Source organism: Theropithecus gelada, unplaced genomic scaffold (genome assembly GCF_003255815.1).
Source record: "Theropithecus gelada isolate Dixy unplaced genomic scaffold, Tgel_1.0 HiC_scaffold_15987, whole genome shotgun sequence".
In the NCBI taxonomy this organism is placed as follows: domain Eukaryota; kingdom Metazoa; phylum Chordata; class Mammalia; order Primates; family Cercopithecidae; genus Theropithecus; species Theropithecus gelada.
In genome coordinates, this window is record NW_020257754.1 from 351,383 (window position 1) to 373,076 (window position 21,694).

General features: G+C 37.6%; 1 protein-coding gene across 2 annotated transcripts in view; it reads right to left on the reverse strand.

The window, feature by feature from the left end:
* Positions 1-21,694, reverse strand: part of LOC112617273 (glucoside xylosyltransferase 1) — a 70,026-nt gene that overhangs the window by 33,086 nt on the left and 15,246 nt on the right. The window contains exons 2-4 of one of the 2 annotated variants that reach the window (XM_025374013.1): positions 17,979-18,071; positions 6,315-6,486; positions 2,994-3,119 (exon numbers count right to left, since the gene is read on the reverse strand). In XM_025374013.1, coding sequence (XP_025229798.1) covers positions 2,994-3,119; positions 6,315-6,486; positions 17,979-18,071 — 391 coding nt within the window. The remainder of the gene's footprint in view (positions 1-2,993; positions 3,120-6,314; positions 6,487-17,978; positions 18,072-21,694) is intronic. The other variant, XM_025374014.1, reaches the window with a different exon arrangement.

A 21,694-nucleotide genomic window follows, 5' to 3' on the forward strand; every position in this document is an offset into this window, starting at 1 on the left:
CTCCAAGACAATCCTAAGTCAAAAGAACAAAGCTGGAGGCATCACGCTACCTGACTTCAAACTATACTACAAGGCTACAGTAACCAAAACAGCATGGTACTGGTACCAAAACAGAGATATAGACCAATGGAACAGAACAGAGTCCTCAGAAATAATACCACACATCTACAGCCATCTGATCTTTGACAAACCTGACAAAAACAAGAAATGGGGAAAGGATTCCCTATTTAATAAATGGTGCTGGGAAAATTGGCTAGCCATAAGTAGAAAGCTGAAACTGGATCCTTTCCTTACTCCTTATACGAAAATTAATTCAAGATGGATTAGAGACTTAAATGTTAGACCTAATACCATAAAAACCCTAGAGGAAAACCTAGGTAGTACCATTCAGGACATAGGCATGGGCAAAGACTTCATGTCTAAAACACCAAAAGCAATGGCAGCAAAAGCCAAAATTGACAAATGGGATCTCATTAAACTAAAGAGCTTCTGCACAGCAAAAGAAACTACCATCAGAGTGAACAGGCAACCTACAGAATGGGAGAAAATTTTTGCAATCTACTCATCAGACAAAGGGCTAATATCCAGAACCTACAAAGAACTCCAACAAATTTACAAGAAAAAAACAAACAACCCCATCAAAAAGTGGGCAAAGGATATGAACAGACATTTCTCAAAAGAAGACATTCATACAGCCAACAGACACATGAAAAAATGCTCATCATCACTGGCCATCAGAGAAATGCAAATCAAAACCACAATGAGATACCATCTCACACCAGTTAGAATGGCGATCATTAAAAAGTCAGGAAACAACAGGTGCTGCAGAGGATGTGGAGAAATAGGAACACTTTTACACTGTTGGTGGGACTGTAAACTAGTTCAACCATTATGGAAAACAGTATGGCGATTCCTTAAGGATCTAGAACTAGATGTACCATATGACCCAGCCATCCCATTACTGGGTATATACCCAAAGGATTATAAATTATGCTGCTATAAAGACACATGCACACGTATGTTTATTGCAGCACTATTCACAATAGTAAAGACTTGGAATCAACCCAAATGTCCATCAGTGACAGATTGGATTAAGAAAATGTGGCACATATACACCATGGAATACTATGCAGCCATAAAAAAGGATGAGTTTGTGTCCTTTGTAGGGACATGGATGCAGCTGGAAACCATCATTCTTAGCAAACTATCACAAGAACAGAAAACCAAATACCGCATGTTCTCACTCATAGGTGGGAACTGAACAATGAGATCACTTGGACTCAGGAAGGGGAACATCACACATCGGGGCCTATCATGGGGAGGGGGGAGGGGGGAGGGATTGCATTGGGAGTTATACCTGATGTAAATGACGAGTTGATGGGTGCAGCACACCAACATGGCACAAGTATACATATGTAACAAACCCGCACGTTATGCACATGTACCCTACAACTTAAAGTATAATAATAATAAAAATAATAATAAAAAAATAAAAAAAAATAAAGCACCAATTTACTTAAATCTGGTTAAAAAGATTAGAAGTAACAGTAAAGTATGAGGTCAATTTGACAGGTTTCAAGTAGTTCTTGTACTTAAAATTCCATTTAGGGATTTAACTAGATTACAGCATTAAATTATCTGGCAAATTTCATATAACAACATCAATAATAAACTTGTTAATAAAGTGCTAACAAAGTGCCATGGTTCCAAGTATTAATAAAGTACCATAACAAAATGGCAGAGAAATGGCCATAACCTCACGTCTTTCTTTCATCTCTTATTGTTTTTTCAATACATTTGTGTGATTATTTAATGTCTGTCTCCCACATCAGATAACAAGCTCTATGAAAACAGGAAACCTGTGTATTCTATTCATTCCTACATACCCAGCATTTCAATATAGATGACTGACAAATACTAGGCACTCACACATTAATTAAATGACACTGCAATCATTCAATATAAAACTTAAAACCTACATGAAGTATCTAAAACATATTTTTTTTAACCAATCTTAATCCCTTATTTGTGTGCTTTTTAAAATGGAAGAGAAAGATCCTAGGATACAACTTTTTAAGGCAGAGCAACAAAGATACTGCTTAGGCAGACTTGTTTATCAATATTATAACTTAATCTTACAGATATCCTGGATTCAATAAACCATTTTCTTAATAAGCTAGGGATTGCCTTAATCCACTTAGCAATAAGAAGTAACTGAAGGTTCTTCCCCATAATTTATATACTTTCTGGAAACTTGTGTGCTTCTTAAATTCAATATTTCTACCATAAGTATTCTCTATGTGTTTAAGCTGCAAAACTGTAAGTATTTAAGTATCATAATGGTCTAAACAACTGTGAATTTTAAAACTGGGTAAAATCGAATCAAAATTAAAGACGTAACCTTGCTTCAGAACATTTGTATATAAAAAAAAACAAAATCAAGGTTTATCACCATAGAACACTACCAAAGAACAGCCCCACTGAATAAATAGTTCCCATTTTCCCTTTGAGTTCATATGCCTTAAATTTGTTTCTGTTTAAGTATCAGTTACAATAGATAAATTGGCTTGGTATAAGACACAAATTGCTATTTAATGATGCACTCTATCTCATTTCTCAAACTCGAAATGCTGCCTACAAGTTGAAGGTGATAACGCCACTGCACTTCTGCTGGCAACAGACTTGGCTCCATTAAGACCTGGCAACCTCTATTCCTTCTTATAGATAAAAGAGTTCCACACAACTGAATATATTAAACTGGTATCTCAACAGAAATTACTAAAAATTTTTCATTCTTAACAGGGTTTTTGTTTTACTTGTTCCATAGGAATATTTTTTCATGTTCAAAAGGCAAATAGTACCCGTATTGATTTCTATTTATTAATTTAATTATTTAACTGGAATTATATGTAACTCTTCAGAGACTCATATGTGTAAAAGTGAGGTTCAAATTTAAAAAAAAAAAAAAAAGGACACCGGGGGAAAAAACTTACCGGCAAGAACAATCTCTGTGAAGCACATGGTTTAAAGAGTTTTTTCCACTCTGCTGCATTCTCAGTTGGAAAGGTTATGGGGTATAACGTATAATTAAATGTTTGTAGAAATGACCAGCTGTCAAGCTAAAACAATTAAAAAACAAAAAACCAGTATAGTTTCACCCTGAATTTTCTCTGCAAAATCATAAAACAACAGATTATAAAACAAAACAGCTAAAAATTAAGATAATATACATTTTATGCTGTAAAATTAAGGGAAAGATTCTTCTGTTCCACTATGGTATTTGTTTTCATTTAAAATCTAAAAATCAAAATAAGATCCTGGAAAGACTTCACCATTAAGATCTGAAGCATAATGAAAGTTATCAGGGTCCAACTCCCCAAATCAGAAAGGTGAAAGACCCTTGCAAATTTGTCTTCCTCAGCTTTACCTAATGTATAAATTCTCTTAACCCATTAACAAGCTAAAATCAGAAAAATTAAGCACTAATTTTATTACCACCGTATATATGACAGATGCTTCCATTCAAAGTCACACCAAATGTGAAACTAGTTAAAAAATCTGTCCATCAATTCATAGCTTTAATATGCCTGAATACTTCTGATAATAAAATATTCTGATAAATACATAGCCAATGCCAATTTTAAAAAAATTACTACAAAAAGCAAAATATATCTGAAAATCTATGATGAACATGTTTACACTTAGTACCCTAAATGGATTTCAAGATACTGAATTGTTTCAAATTCAGTTTAAGTAATATCTCTCATTCTTATTTCAACAGAATTACTGATTCAAATTTCCTAAAGAGCAGTAAGAAACAATCTATGGGGGGAAAAACTAAGTAGTTTATGTACAGGCTGAATATGATCTCTTTTGAATTATGATTGTGTTTAAGTCATTTTTAAAACAGTATCTTCCAACATAGTTTAAGGGAATGCCTTTACTTCCAACACTCTGCTTTGGTGTCTCTGATTATTTTATTTATTTTATTTTATTATTTTTTTGAGACAAGGTCTCACTCTGTCACCCAGGCTGGGCTAAAGTGCAGTAACATGATTATGGTTCACTGCAGCCTTGACTTCCCAGGCTCGGGTGGTCCTCCCACCTCAGGCCTCTCAAGTAGCTGGGACTACGGGTGCACACCACCACACCCAGCTGTCTACGAATTATTTTAAAATACTAGCACTGTAATTTCCTGGCTCCACTTATTAATCACTTAAAGATCTTTTCAATACCAACTTCAAAATAAAATCTTAGTCACTTTAACATGTAACAGTGTTCTTTCATGTACTAAAAGCATGTTCCATAAAATATTTGATATACTTTCATCAAAAGCAAAACCAAACATTCTCAGTGATGATTACAGTCAAAGGAAAACTAAGTTTAAAAATATAGTATACGTTACACAAACAATTCAGCCAGGTGTAAACACAACACAGAGGCTGCATCTAAGATAATGCAATAAATGTTTTACTTTTCTATTACATTTTCAAAGATTTCCATAATTGGCAGCAGTCTATTACTATTCTCTTAACCCCTAGGACAAGATTAATTCCTCAATATTTTAAAAAACAATCCAGATAGAGACCAAGTTCACAAAATTATCTAACAAAAATATAGACACTAAAAATATTTTTAAACAATAAGTAAAAAGGTATACTTTCATATACCACTTAAACAGTAAGAAAACTTTTACACCTTTTAGTTTTCTGCCAAAAACTAAAAGGTATAGACGTTTTTGGCAGAAAACTAAAAGATCTGAGCTCATAACTAGTATTTTTGCACTAAATATGCAAAATGAACTGATTTAACCTTGAAAAAACATCAAATATATTTTTTACAGTTAGACCAAGCATAAAAATCCAAATGAATTTAAAAGCTTAAGTAGATAGATGTAAACAGACGATAGAGAGGGAGGAGAACAAAAATATGAATGATCATTAGCATCACCTTTACCACCATCTCAGAACAAAAGGTAGTGAGATTTCAGGTGAATTTTCTTTTTCTTATATGTTTTCTTCTGCCTGTATCTGTTCTCTTATTGTTTAGTAATATTTTGTTGTTGTTGTTGTTGTTGTTGTTGTTGTTGTTGTTAAGGAAGTTACAAGGCTGACCTGATTAAAGAGTATATATTCCATTGTAACAGCTAGGTATGGTCATATGACTAAATTCAGACCAATGGGATACTGGCAGAAATGTCACAATGACTTCTAGAAAGTACCCTTAAGAGAAGGATACTGCCCTTTTTCACTCCCTGTCCTCAAGTTGAATAGAATATGGGTGCATTGGTTGGAGTCCAAGTAGTCATCATGGACCATCAAGCAGAAGCCTCATGTTGAAAATGGCTTAGCCACAGTCAGACGAAGCCAGAGTATCTGAAGATAAAGAACTGCCATATAATCCAGACAACCTACTTTCATGGGAGAGAGAAATAAACTTAAATCCTGTTTAAGCCACTGTTATTTTGGGTTTTCTGCCACTGTTGCCAAATTGATTTTAACTAATACAAAACCAAAATAAATAACTTACTTATCAGAACCAGAAGCCACTTCCCGCCATATTATTAATCAAGAATTCTCTCCTCTCAAAACAGGATTAAAACCTTTATATAAGCTCTGATTCAGGCACTCCCAAGGAAAGGATACAGACAAAATAAATCATAGAACTTCTTAGTCAAAGCATCCTGGAACTAGAGTCCCTAAAATAAAACCTCCATGTTTCACCAAGAACTTACTTTTAAGTAGCCCACCGCCGTTCAAAAATGAACCTTCCTCTTTCACCTTAGACCTGGACTCAGATGGAAGTGGTTCAAGGAGCACTCCCCACTTTAAAAGGGTGGTGTTACAGAACAAATATTTTTGTGCAGTGAAGAAATAAAACAACTGATATGGTATAGCTCCGCGTTGCCACTCAAATCTCATCTCGAACTGTAATTCCCACGTGTCGAGGGAAGGACCTAGTGGGAGATGATTTGATCATGAGGGCTGTTTCCCCCTTACTGTTCTCGTGATAACCATCAGTTCTCATGAGATCTGATGGTTTAAAAGTGTGGTGTTCTTTCTCTTTCTCTCTATTCTGCTGCCATGTAAGACATGCCTTACTTCCCCCTTTGCCTTCCGCCATGACTCTAAGTTTCCTGAGGCCTCTCCAGCAATGCTGAACTGTGAGTCAATTAAACTTCTTTTCTTTATAAATTACCAAGTCTCGGGTAGTTCTTTCTAGCAATGTGAAAACAGACTATTACAACAACATTCTATTATAGTATATTATTAAATATTCAACTGTACAACCTTGACTACGTCTCAAATACTTACTCTGTCTTTAAAGCTATGATGTAGCTGATCTTCAGCAAAAATATGGAATTGAAGAGGTTTCATGCTGAAAATGATAGCTGACTTCAACATGGTCATAGTTTCTTCCAGTCTTTCACCACAGGCAACTACAGCTAGATGCATTTTCTCAACAGGCTGTATTTTCAAACTGTACCTAATTGGAAAGAAAACCACATTTTCCAACAGTTTTAGTATATGTTTACAACATGGTACTTCCATCATGTTCAAAAAGTGAAGTTCAAGGCCAGATGTGGTGACTCACGCCTTTAGTCCCAGCTACTTGGGAAGCTAAGGCAGGAGGATCACTTCAAATCAAGAGTTCAATGCTGCAGTAAGCTATGACTACATCACTACACTCCAGCGTGGGCAACAGAGCCAGACCCTGTGAAAGACAGAGAAGAAAGAAAGGACGAGGATGGAAAAAGAAAGGAAAGGGGAAAGGGAGAGAAGGAAGCAGAAAAAAAGAAAGAAAGAAAAACTGAAGTTCAAAATTTGTATGTATAAAACAAACGAGGCCAAGTCTGCAATCCCAGAGCTTTGAGAGGCCAAGGCAGAAGGGTCACTTCAGGCCAGGAGTTCACGACCAGCCTAGGCAACATACCGAGATCTCATCCCTACAAAACATACAAAAATTAGCCAGGAGTGGTGGCATGCGCCTGTAACCCCAGCTACTCAGGAGGCTGACATGGGAGGATATTTTGAGCCCAGAAGATAGAAGCTGCAGTGAGCTGTAATCGTGCCACTTTACTCCAGACAGAGCAAGATCTTGTCTCGAAAAAAAATAACGTATTTATTTAAAAAATAAGTAAAGGGCAAAGGTCAAATTACAAAACATTTTTAAAATGTTGAATCAATCATGTATTTCCACACTCTCAACCAGCTCTTCTCACCAATTTTCCTCCTTTCAAACTACAGAACACACAAAAAATGACTACTTTCTCAATTCTCCCAAGAATACAAAACTAGTACCATTGTGGCTGCCAGTAAATAAATTAATTCATTACTCACATTAGATGCCTTAGGAAATTAGAGCTTAATTCTCTCAAGGAACCCACTGAGAAAGGTTGATTTGAGGTCTTTCATTCAATTTTTTAAAAACATTGTTATTAAAAAAAAAACCTTAAAAACATTCTTACTTCATCTGAAACCTCTCCCCATACCACCTCTCACCAACCAACAGTTCACTGTAAAGCAAACCCAGTCATAATTTCATCCATAAATATTTCAGTATTACATCCAATCTTAAACCATGCTGACTACAAGAAAAAATTTCCTTCACATTAATAATACACATTCAGTCCCATTTACCAAAAACCCAGCAAGATGTAAACACTTCTAAGATGGTCTAAAACATGCTAGTCGAACACTAGTACGTCTTTAGAATCTACTTCTAACACAGGGCAGCAGTGTATACCAACAGGCTTAAGTAACCTTTAATACCTCTTGCTTCTGCTGTACCACTTCTTTCACATGTCTGGTGTTAGCATAAGCTTCGGTCTTTTTACTTTTTTTTCTTCTTTTTAGAGACAGGGTCTTCTCACTCTATCACCTACGATGGAGTGCAGTGGCGCATTCATAGCTAACTGCAGCCTCAACCTCCCAGGCTCAAGCCATCTTCCCATCTCAGCCTCCCAAGTAGCTGGGACCACAGACGTGCAACATGTCCAACTAATTTTTTTTTTTCATTTTTTGTAGAGATGGGGTCTCACTATGTTGCCCAGACTAGCCTCGAACTCCTGGCCTCAAGGGATCCTCCCAGCTCAGCCTCCCAAAGTGCTGGGATTACAGGCATGAGCCAGCACACCTGGCCAGCTTGGATCTTTTTAAAGCTCTCTATTATTTTCCGTTGACAGTAATTTGAAACAAGCAATGTCTCTTCCCTTGTTTGTACCCTCTATCCTTTGCCCTCTTTTGTGCTGAGCCCATCAGTTCATAACACTGAAACTAATGACGGAGGGGATACTTAAACTATCGGTGGAGGGGAGACTATCTACGCTTTTTACGTCTATAAAGCGGGGACATGAATCCAGTTCATCTCAAAAACAGTGGAAGCCACAATGACAAGTTAAAAACTAAGCAATAAAGACACAACAATTTTAAGAGAATTCTAAATTATCTCATCTTTCTAGTGACTGCCTCCAGATCCTACTACTCTCTACAGCATCATGATTTAAGAATCATTAATGGGCTCAGATTGCTTTACTGGCCCATAGCTAGATCTTGCCCCAAAGTCAAAGGCCAAGAGAATATTTTATTTTATTTTATTTTATTTTTTTTAATTTATTTATTATTATTATACTTTAAGTTGTAGGGTACATGTGCATAACGTGCAGGTTTGTTACATATGTATACTTGTGCCATGTTGGTGTGCTGCACCCATCAACTCGTCATTTACATCAGGTATAACTCCCAATGCAATCCCTCCCCCCTCCCCCCTCCCGAGAATATTTTAAAAGTAAGGCATGATAGTCATACGCTGTTTTGTACAGCATCAACTACATACACAGATAAGAAGTATATTAAACCTTAAGAAAAAACAGCCTCAAGTCCTGGTATGGTGGCTAACACCTGTAATTCCAGTACTTTGGGAGGCCAAGTCGAGAGGAGAGCTTGAGGACCGGAGTTTGAGACCAGCCTGGGTAACACAGTGAGACCCAGTATCCACACACACACAAAAACTAGCTGGGTGTGGTGGTGCACACATGTACACCTAGCTACTCAAAGGCTGAGGCAGGAGGGTTGCTCGAGTCCAGCAGTTCAAGATTGCAGAGAGCTGTGATCATGTCACAGTGCACTCCAGCCTGGGTGCTGGGTGATGTCTTAAATAATAATATACCCAAATGTTTCTCAAGAAAAAAAAATCCCTCTAAAAATCAGTCTCAGGAACTCCTCCCAGGTATTTTAGCAAGGATTGTTTTGGTCACACTGCCAGCACTCCTTTCACCAATTTCTACAGGAGTACTGTCAACTACATCACATTTCCTTTTCTGTTTGGGATCCTTTTGAGTGAAAGTATTATATACAGTACAGGCTCAACTCCTAAACTGACCACAAAAAACACAGTTAAAATATGTCTCTGACAACCACCCTACCCCTAGACCTAAAAGACAGGAAAATCAATTGCAAGTGGAAAAAAATCTAAAGTAAGCTTCTACATGATAAGAAGTGATAACTAAAACCTTCTAAGCAGTTATAGGGAAGCAGTCATTCAAATTATGTTGGCCCCAATTGAATGGCGGAATCTTGCCAGGGTCTACAAAAATCTTTCTTTTGATCACAATATGAACAGGAGAAAAGTCTATGTGGATTTAAAGAAATGTAAATAGAAAAGGAGATTTTAAAGTCAAACTTATTTTTCTACAGATATATGATTAGAAGAAAGTCTTCAGATGATTCAAAGATAATATCTGAGGGCTCCCATGGTTAAAGCTGGCATAACCTGCGTATGAAAAGTATGACAGTAATGAATGATAGCATATTAAATTTATAAAGTGAACCCTGGCCGGGCACGGTGGCTCACACCTGTAATCCCAGCACTTTGACAGGCCAAAGTGGGTGAATCATTTGAGGTCAAGAGTTTGAGATTAGGCTGGCCAACATGGTGAAACCCTGTCTCTACTAAAAATACAATAATTAGCCAGGCGTGGTGGCACACACTTGTAGTCCCAGCTACTCAGGAGACTGAGGCAGGAGAATTGCATGAACCCAGGAGGCAGAGGTTGCAGTGATCTGCGATCATGCCCCTGCACTACAGTCTGGGCAACAGAGCAAGATTCTGTTTCAAAAAAATAAATACAAAGTGAACACATCAGTCAAAAAATGATATTAAATAAAGGGGTAAGGAGAGGGAACTCTTCTTTTTTTAAAGATGAATACCAACCAATAAATGCAGAAGAAATGAGAGAATTATAAAATTCACTATTTTGCAATCACCACTGTAACAGTAGACAAAAATAATCAGTGGATGCTAAAACCACATACTAACAAAATATTTCCCCCATATATTATACAGGAGATAAAAGTACTAGTACAGTGTAGAAATGCGAGAACATCACCTTAACCTTTGATCAAACTTAATATTAAACTTATGGCTTCAGAAGTCTCCTGATAGCATGCCCAAAGAACACAGTATCCCATGCAGTAATCTTGCCAAAAATCCTGAATCTAATAATAAGTGGACAGTCGGCAAATCAAAATTAAGGGACATTCTGCAAAATAAAAACAAAAATATCACAAAAGATACCAAAAACAGCACCCCTTCTCACCCCAAAAAAGGCTAGGGAACAGTTCTAGAATAAAGGAGACTAACTCAGCCTGAGTTGAATGCAATGTATGGTCCTTGGCTGGGTCCTGAATGGGGAAGAAAAGATACAAAGTACATTAACAGGAAAATAAGAAAATAGGAATAGGAATATATATTCTATGAACAGTGTTAAATAACTTAAAGTGACAATTATGGCTGTATTATAGTATGTCCCTGTTCTTAGGAGACACATGCTGAATCTATGTATTTAGGGGTGTGTTATAATGCCTGCTGTCTCTCAAATGGTTTGGCAGAAAAAGAAAAGTGGTAAAATGTTAGTAATAAATATCTAGGTGAAAAATGTATGGTATGCTTACTGTACTATTCTTGTAACCTTTGTATATTTGAAATTTATCAAAGTAAAAAGTTGGGAGGTAGGGGTTTATCATTAAAAAAACTTAAAGAATGCTTTACATAACAAATTTAGATGCAAATACTGTTAACAACAAATTTCTAAATCTTAGGAATTAACTTCTGATTTTAAGCAAATTTCTGCTATAAAGGAATAATAACTTTTTTCCATTTTGTTTTATTTCACAGTATAATCTCCAGGCTAATCTCTTATAGCCTATTATTAAATTAGTATTCTCTATTTAAAAAGATACATAGGCCGGGCGCGGTGGCTCAAGCCTGTAATCCCAGCACTTTGGGAGGCTGAGACGGGCGGATCACGAGGTCAGGAGATCGAGACCATCCTGGCTAACACAGTGAAACCCCGTCTCTACTAAAAAATACAAAAAACTAGTCGGGCGAGGTGGCGGGCACCTGTAGTCCCAGCTACAGGGGAGGCTGAGGCAGGAGAATGGCGCAAACCCGGGAGGCGGAGTTTGCAGTGAGCTGAGATCCGGCCACTGCACTCCAGCGCGGGCGACAGACCGAGACTCGTCTCAAAAAAAAATAAAAAATAAAAAATAAAAAGATACATAAGGCCGGGCGCGGTGGCTCAAGCCTGTAATCCCAGCACTTTGGGAGGCCGAGGCGGGTGGATCACGAGGTCAGGAGATCGAGACCATCCTGGCTAACACGGTGAAACCCTGTCTCTACTAAAAATACAAAAAATTAGCCAGGCATGATGGCGGGTGCCTGTAGTCCCAGCTACAGGGGAGGCTGAGGCAGGAGAATGGCGAAAACCCGGGAGACGGAGCTTGCAGTGAACCGAGATCACGCCATGTACTCCAGCCTGGGCAACAGAGCAAGACTCCATCTAAAAAAAAAAAAAAAAAAAAAAAAGATACATAATTAGACTACAAACTCCCATTGACGTATATAAAGTCAAACTAAACAAATTTCAAATAACCATCTACTCAAACTAAAAGAGAAATGCCATGAAGCTATCTTTAAAAACCTGCAGTTGAACAAAAATGGAAAGCATTTTTGCTTAGCCTGTTGTGCTTAAAAAGAAAAACAACACCTTCTTCTCTTACTATTAAAAGAGTTGTTCCCAGCAATACATAACGAACTAAAAGAAAGAAAGAAAAAAAAAAAAAGAGTTGTGTTAAATTATCACACCGGGCAAAATTACTTTCATGAGTTGCATGTAAAACACTTTCAAAACAAACTACTTAAAAAAAACTCTAGGATTTGTATATAAAGTATTAAAAAATAAAATCTAAAACTCCAACATGAAATATAAGTATTAATTTCTAAAATATAATTTTAAATAACCAGTAAAAATATATCTCTTAAAACTAGTATGAACTACTCAAAATAATACAGCTAAGATTAAATTCACCTGTGACCACATAATTCACAAATCTAAAATCAATTCCCACCATAAAGAAGATTAAATATTTTAAATAACTGATTTTTTAAAAAGCTCAAGTCATAGAAAAATTAGTACATTAAAACAAAATATTTTTTATATTTTGATAATTCTAAAATTTAGAGTTTGTATAATGAAAGTAAAATAAAAAATTAGAAACTTATTCGCAATCAATGGCAAAACCGAATATATTATTCTAAGAGTTCATAAAATAAACATTAAAAATTCAATATCAATATCAAATAGATGATATACAGAACAAAAGAAAAAAGATAAATGTGGAAATACATTCAACAAAAAATCAACAAAAAGCTATCATTTTAATAAGTGATAAAATTATAATTCCCAATAATGCTAAGGTTATGATGACCCCAAATACACTCACACAATGCTGGTGCATGCTTATAGCCAGATAATTTTTAAAACACAATTTAGTGATATAATTCATTCTTTTTAACAAATATTTGAACTCCTTTCATATAGGCACTGGGGTAGGCAAGAAAGCCACAATCTTCACCTCAGACAATTTGCAGCCTGTTGTGAAAAGACTGATTTTTAAAACAATAAGAAAGCATGGTAATTGTTTTAATAGAAAAAACTGAGATTGCTAAAGAGGCTCACAACACAAACATCTAACCTACTGTGACCTAGTCTAACCTGGTATTGGGGAAAGCTTCCCAAATGATCCTGTTAATCATTTGTTTCTCACTGGTTCCCAAACACCTTGCTAGGCATGGGACTTAAATGATAACACCACATAGTATCAGCCTGCAGTTAAAGGTCTAGAAGTGAAGATTCACCATCACAACAGATGTGGTAAATACAATAACCAAGAGGAGACAGAGAAGGGAGATGAGGTGAGCAGTGAGAGGAAACTACAATCGTTTGAGAAGTGATGGGAAGTGATGAGTACAACCGTTAAGGGAGAAGGAAAGAAGTAGCCAGGAGCAACAGTGTGAAAGGAGACAAGAAGAGTTAATGTAGACTGACATGTGGAGAAAGTCCGTTGTAAACATGATACAAAACACAGATGAAGGAAAGTCTGAGGAGCTAGACTATCAGTTCAGGTTTGAACATGAGTCTCTGAGGCATCTGAATCAGCAAGGTAAAAATGACCAATATGCAACTGGAAATACAGGTCTGGCTCTCAGAAAAGAACTCTGAATTGGAGCTATCAGTTAAACAAATTATCCTATAACTATTCAGGGAATGGGGAGAGAAAAGAGCAGAATCCTAAGAAATGCAGATTATTTAGAAAGCAGAGTTAGAGGAGTCCAGGAGAGAGATCAAAGAGCTGAGTAACTGGTCTGGTCTCAAAAGCCAGAGGCTAACAGAGCTGACAGAAAAAGGAAGTAGTAAACAGTGCCAAATGGGTAAGAAAAGTAAGATTAAGCTCCAAAACAATAATTCAGAGGTGGGGTGATGGGAATAAGAGTCAGGTGGTAGATAGTTGAGGTGTGAAGTTCTTTTTATTTAAAGAAGTAAAACCAAGGCTGACCACAGTAGCTCACGTCTGTAATCCCAGCACTTTGGGAAGCCGAGGCAGCAGGATCACTTGAGCTCAGTTGTTCATGACCAGCCTGGGCAACATAGCGAGACCTCGTCTTGACTAATATAAAAAAAAAAAAAAAAAAAAAAAGATTCGGGTATGGTGGCATGCACCTGTAGTCCCAGCTACTTAGGGGACTCAGGCAGGAGGATCACTTGAGCCCAGGAGGTCCAGGCAGCAGTGAGCCCTGGTGGTGCTACTGCACTCCAGCCTGGGCAACAAAGTGAGACCATCTCAAAAAAATGAACAAACCAAACAAAACCCAGAAGTAAAACCAGTAGGTACTCTTTCGCCCAGGCTGGAGTGCAGCGATGTGATATTGGTTCACTGCAACCTCTCCCTCCCAGGTTCAAGCGATTCTCATGCCTCAGTCTCCCAAGCAGCTTGGACTACAGGTGTGCGCCTCCATGCCTGGCTGATTTTTGTATTTTTAGTAGAGATGGGGTTTCACCATTTTGACCAGGCTGGTTCTCGAACTCCTGACCTCAAGTGATCTGCATGCCTTGTCCTCCTAAAGTGCTGGAATTACAGGCATGAGCCACACCCCTCCAGCCAGCAGGTAGGTACTCTTAAAAGAAGCTTGCTGATGAAGGGAAAGAGAGGATTGAAAGCAAACTGTTGTGGGAATTTTTGATTTTGTTTTAAGGCCATAAAGCCAGGCACAGTGGCTCATGTCTATAATCCCAGCACTTTGAGAGGCAATGGAATAGTGTGATGCCATTGACATGAGAAATATGAAGACCATACTACACTGAAAAGTATTAAAATTTTAAGCTCAGAATTCAAGATTAGGCCGGGGGGGTGGTGGCTCACGCCTGTAATTTCAGCATTTTGGGAGGCCGAGGTGGCCAGATCACCTGAGATCGGGAGTTTGAGACCAGCCTGAGCAACATGGTGAAACCCCGTCTCTACAAAAAACAGCCGGGCGCAGTGGCAGGTGCCTGTAGTCCCAGCTCAGGAGACTGAGGCAGGAGAATCGCTTGAGCCCAGAAAGCAGTGGTTGCAGTGAGCCAAGATCATGCCATTGCACTCCAGCCTGGGAGACAGTGAAATCCTGTCTCAAGGAAAAAAAAAAAATTCAAGATTAGTCTCCACCAGAATCACAAGTATGTAAAAGCATATGATGTATATGAATGATGAAAACACAAGATGTGTATGAATGATGAAAACACTTGTAATAGAAGTTGAGGCAATTTTATTTTTTTTATTATTTTATGTTCACTGTATAATAAATTAATCGGGAGAATATGATCCCCCAGGTAAGATTTGATCTAAGTTATACAAATAATTCAAGTTGGGAAAGTAAGGTACCCAACTAAGGGCCCCCTGGTGCCAGGCAGAATGTGACATCAAAAGGGGGATTCCAAAGAAGCTTTACCAGTATTAAAGTAGATACTGAGATGGAGGGCAAGAATGATTTGGCAGTTGTATGGCATTTGGGCTTGTATGCATATTTGAAACAGGGTGATTAAATGTGAGGGAATCCTTAGTTCTAAATAAGAAACTAAGTGTGAGAGCTTATTACATAATTATATGACACAAAATATTTACTTTTTTGTGTGTAATAGCATGATATAATGGATGCAACGTTACGGGTAGAAAGTATAACAGAGAAAAGGCATATAATTTCTGAAGTCTCAAATTTAGGTTACAGACACAAGGTTTACAACATTATGTATCCATCCACATATAATTTATTCCATGGAATACTTGGGAGCATTAGAAAAATGAGTAGGAGGAGCCAAAACAAAAGGAATGGTAAGCAGAGAGACCAGGATTCTGACTAGGTAAATTTCCCTGGGACATTCCTGCAGCCAATAAGGAGGAAAGACTATTATTACTCACGCTGTAATTTACAAAAAGGTCTGGGTTGTATAAATCAGAGTATGCTGAAGTTTTCAAGTTTACCCAGCTTTGAGCTAGTGGAATTACGTGGCAAGGCAAAGTGGCTCTTGTCAATACTATATTCATTTGCAAATATTCATAAGAATGAAAACATAAAAAGCTTCAATTATCTAAAATTACAACCAAACTGAAAGGTTAGATTATCTTTAAAAGTTAATTTTTAAAAATTGGAATATTATCACTTGGCTCATATTAAAATTTCAATCACCCAATCTCTTCCACAGCAACAGGATATAATTAAACTATCTGATTTGAACCTATTCCCTTCCAGTTCTTCATGGGATGCACACTGTATTGAGAATGCAAGAATTTACAAAATATGTACAATTAATAGATATTTAAAATGCAGTTCTTACAGAGAGTAGAATGGTGGTCACCAGGCACTGGAGGTGAAGGGGTGGGAGAGAGTAGGTGATGGAAAGATGTTGACCAAAGAATACAACCCAAACTTCCAGTGAGAAAGAATAAGTTCTCAAGATCTACTGCACAGCAAGGTGACTACAGATAATTATGTTTATTTCAAAACTGCTAAGAGAACAGGTTTCAAATGTGCCCATTACAAAAAAAAAGATAAATATGTAAGATGATAAATATGTTAATGAGCTTGATATAATCAGTCCACAATGTATACAGACACCAAAACATTGCTTTATGCCCCATAAATTCCTACAATTATTGTCAATTAAAAATAAATTTTTTAATTAAGAGTTTTTAAAAATGAAGTTCTTCCTATCTGAAACACTTCACCTACTGTCCTTGAAACTAGCTAATTTCCAGATCATTATCTAGTCACTACCTCCAGGAAGTCTTCCCTGATGCCTTAAGATGACTCATCACAGCAACAACTTGTCACACTGTATTGTAATTTCAGATTTACTAGTGTGAAACTCCCACCAGAATGTAAACTCCATCCTCCAGAAGGATGGAGCCACATTAACCTGACCCGAAAGTCTGGTGCTTACCACCTAGCACAGCATGTTGCAAATATAATGAGAATTAATATTTATTTTATTTGTTTTTTTGAGACAGAGTCTTGCTCTGGGCTGAAGTGCAGTGGCATAATCACAGTTCACTGCAACCTCAACCTCCAGGGCTCAAGCAATCCTCCCACCTGAGCCCACATGCCAAGATGCCTGGCTAATTTTTAAAATTTAAAAAAAAATTTTTTTTTTAATTTTAGAGACAGGGTCTTGCTTTTGTTGCCTGGGTGGTCTTGAACTCCTGGGTTCAAGCAATGCTCCCACCTCAGTCTCCCAAAATGCTGAGATTACAGGCGTGAGCCACCATACCCAGCCTAGACTATTTAAATGAATCATAAAGATGCAGTAAAAGTAGATACTCTTCAAATAAATTTTACTCTTGGGAAGAGCATTTCAACCCTTTGTCCCACTCCCCTCTGCCACTGTATCAAGGAGACAGTCTGAGAGTCACCGCCTTATCCTATTCTTATCAATACTTGTTTCTTTCACTGAAGATAAGAGCAGGAAAGGACCTAAGAGGTCAGGCAACCCAATACCTTCATTACCCAGAGAAGCAAATAAAGCTAAACTAGTCAGTAACTTAAAAGGTCAATAAACATTAAAGGAAGTAGTAGCCAGAAGCTGCTCCTCCGTTTGCTCCTCCATTAAATACTTATCTTTATCCTCCTATTCCCCAATATTCGACCTCTCTACTAATAACTAATATAATCCTTCTCCAGTTGTCCGTATCCACTACAGTATACCAGCTTTAATTTAGATATGTGCCTTACATATATTATTTATATCATATATAATTATATTATATATTATAGATGGTAATATATTATATAGATCTGTAAACATCAGTAGAAGCCTATTTTTATCCCAGTTTATCATTTTAACAACTGTTTCCAAAAGTTAGATCATAAATTTTCTTAAGAACAGTGGCTTATCTTAACATCTAAGAAAATTTAAAGCATTTATACACAGTATGTACTAAAAAATAGTGATAACTACAAAATGGGAAAAATGGAAAACCCAATCAGAAAATAAATTATTTGTATAATATCATAAGAAACATTTTTACATCCTATTACAGTCAAAGGTTTTATTAGCAACTATCTAACCTTACCTACACTGATCTACCAATTAAATATTAAGTGCCTACCTAAAAGCCGCTTCCCAAAAGCAGTTCATTCCACAAACATCAGAGGGCAGCATCCAATAGGGATTCCAGTAACACAGAGAGAAATCTTTACACCTAACAGAGTAAGACAGAAATAAGAGTCCTATGTGAGTATTTCGGTTTGGAACTAACAAGGAATTTACTCAGTAACACGGTCACTTACTGTTCTATTTTAAAGCAAATAAAATTGAAAATCTAAATTGCTATGATAAAGATTTTGGAAAACTGATTTCTCCCTTACTTAGGGCACCATTATTTTAAATAGAACTTTATAACCTTGAAGGTAAACTACACTATAGATTGGGAAAGAGTTTTTCCATCGGATATTAAAATCCCCTCCTCAGATAACACACATAAATATATCTTCTAAAATTTTCTTCATAGGCTACACATATAGCCCTAGAACAAAATCCCTTTGGGACAAACAAAATATTTCCTTATCCTCAAACATAATAAAAATGCCACAAATGCTAGCAGAAAGGGAAAAGATCTTTAAATACTTTTAAATTAATCCTCAACCCAAACTACCTGTATGGTGTTTCAAACCGAAAAAGAAATCATAATGGCCAAGATGTATATGAAAATGGTCAACATCACTAATCATCAGGGAAATGCACATTAAAACCGCAATGAGATAACATCTCACTCAGTTAAAACGGTTATTATCAAAAAGGCAAAAAACAATAAATCCTGGCAAAGACAGAAAAGGAAACACTCATACACTGACAGTAGGAACATAAATTACAACCACTATAAATAAACAGTATAGAGATTCCTCAAAAAACTGAAAATAGAACTACCATGATCCAGCAACCCCACTGCTCTGTGTATGTATATATACATACATATTCACACATGCATACACACATACATAGATGGGCACAGTGGCTCCCATCTATAATCCCAGCACTTTGGGAGGCTGAGGTAGGTGGATTGCTTGAGGTTGGAGTTCAAGACTAGCCTGGTCAACATGACAAGACCCCGTCTCTAAAAATAAAAAATTAGCTGGACATGGTGGCATTTACCTGTAAGTTCCAGCTACTCGGGAGGCTGAGGTGGGAGGATGGCATGAGCCCAGGAGTTTGATGTTGCAATAAGCTGTGATTGTGCTACTTCACTCCAACCTGGCTGAACAGAGCAAGACTCTGTCTCGAACAACAAAAAAAAAAAAACAAAAAAAATTGACCTGCCCTCCCCTCAAAAAAACCCAGAAATCATGCTGATATTCACAGCCTAGTATCACTATCTACATTATCTCGGTTCCACATTACACAAGCTAAAATGGAGGATCAAGTCTGGTCTGTCTTGTTAGGTTGCATGTTGGAGCCAAAAAGGAAAAAAGAAAACACCTTATATTACAAAAAAAAATTGTTTTTCATCGTGATTTATTTTCAAAATAATAGTCTAAAAGTCACTGGGTACTAAAGTACGTATGAAGTCAGGGTGAGTCACTAAACCGGGCCACTTCATTAGCTCATCACTATGCAGCTTTGTTTTCTCTCACTATGAATTCAATTATGAGTTACTATGCTTATATCAAATGGCCTACGAAATTTCTGATTTGCAAAAATCTGATCACATCTCTCACAAATGGCAACAGTCTAAGGCAGAGGTTCTCAGCTCTGGTAGAGGTGCCACACAAGACCTATTAAATCAGAATCTAGAAACAGGGTCTGGCACTGGTGGTTTTTAAAATGCTGCCTAAGTAATTCTGTATACTACTGCATAAAGAACAAGGTTGGAATTTCTTAACAGAAAAAAGTTACATTTTAACTGTTTTCCTGTAAAGAAACACCATTTTCTAGCATAGCACAAAAGGCTACATATCTTCATTTAAAAGGCTGAACCAGAAAGAGAAGAAAATGTGTACATATCAGTAAAACTTATGACTTGATTAGAAAATCTGTGTTTGTACCCTCCCAAGCATGGCTATGTATTTTCTTAAGTCTTTGATTTCATACCACATAGTCAGACTCAGTGATGGTAATAACAACGAACACAGAGTTCTTTTCAGATTCAGGCACTTTCACACCCATTTAGACTCACAAGAAACGTTTTAAGGTAGATACATACAATCTCCGTCTTTCAGACACTGACGATATCACAGCTTTATTTCAACAAATCCACAATTTATTTACAATCAACACCTAATGTGTACCTTTGTTCTAAGAAGATAACTAATCAGGTTATTCCATATCCCCTGTCAAACTCTACAACAGTGAAAAATGGAAATGGAAATCTCAAAGACAAATTCAATTTTTCTATAAAATTAATTAAAATTATATATATTTAACAATACCATTTGCAGCCTCAACTTGTACTTTAAGTTACAGATCAGTTATGTGTTGTTTTCCAAACCTGCCTGGTCCTCAGGTCACTTGTCAAAAATACAGATATAGGATCCTATCCCATATCCAGTTAATCAAGCCTCCCCCAGAGAAGTGGCCTAAGAAGCTCAATTTTTCAGCAATATCCCCAGATAAGTCTTAAAATCAGACCTGAATGAGAAACGCTATATCAAGGAATATCTAGAGTCAACTTGAAATTTTTTATCAAAATACTGATAATAACTTCTCTTATGATAATCCTGTTTATTTACTACAACTTAAGAAGGATTAAATTTTGAAAATTTGTGTTTCTATGAATACTTCAATCAATACAGGTTATTAAGTACCATTTAGAAAATTTTTTAAAGCCTATGAAAGTAATTACCCACCACTATTAACATTTTCATATATTTACTACCCCATATTTCAAAAATATCTTCCTACAAATATTTGACTAGAAAAGTTTACATGCACGTTGCCAACATGCAGAAGTTGCTGAAACTACTTGATCTTAGTTAGTCTCAAGAAACCATGTGAGCTAGACAGCACACCTCAAACTCCCTGTTCTCAGGAAATATCCACCAGGGAGCTTCTAACTCAAAGGACCCTCTTGCAGTATTACAATTAAACTGTACTTCGGGGCAATGTTTTGCTTTTTTTTAAGTTGATGCAAGATGACAAAGCCACAGACATGAGAATTAAATTCAACAAGACAAACACATTGAACAACTTAGTAATGAGTTTAAATTTTGTGAAGCTTTGAGCCACACCAAGAGCCCTATACTTTTGCTAATATCAAACTGAGAGGTGACAATGTGCTAGCAGCCCCTGCTCTCAGCGCCTCCTCGGCCACCACATCCAATCTGGCAGCGCTTGAGGAGCCCTTCAGCCCGCCACTGCATTGCAGGAGCCCCTCTCTGGGCTGGCTGAGGCCGGAGCCGGCTCCCTCTGCTTGCGCCCGGGTGTGGAGGGACAGGGACAGGCGCAGGCGGGAACCGTGCTCACAGGCCAGTGTGAGTTCCCACCGGCGCAGGCTCGGTGGGCCCCACACTCAGAGCGCCTGGCCCGCACCACCAGCCCAGGGCAGTGAGGGGCTTAGCACCTGGGCCAGCAGCTGCAGAGGGTGCGCCGGGTCCCCCAGCAGTGCCAGCCTGCTGGCGCTGCACTCGAATTCTCGCCGGGCCTCAGCTGCCTCCCCATGGGACAGGGCTCAGGACCTACAGCCCACCATGTCCGAGCCCTGCCTCCCCGGTGAGCTCCCACACAGCCCCAGCGCCCATGACGGGTACCGCCCCCTGCTCCAAGGTGCCTGGTCCCATCAACCGCCCAAGGGCTGAGGAGCGTAGGCCTGGCTCGGGACTGGTGGGCAGC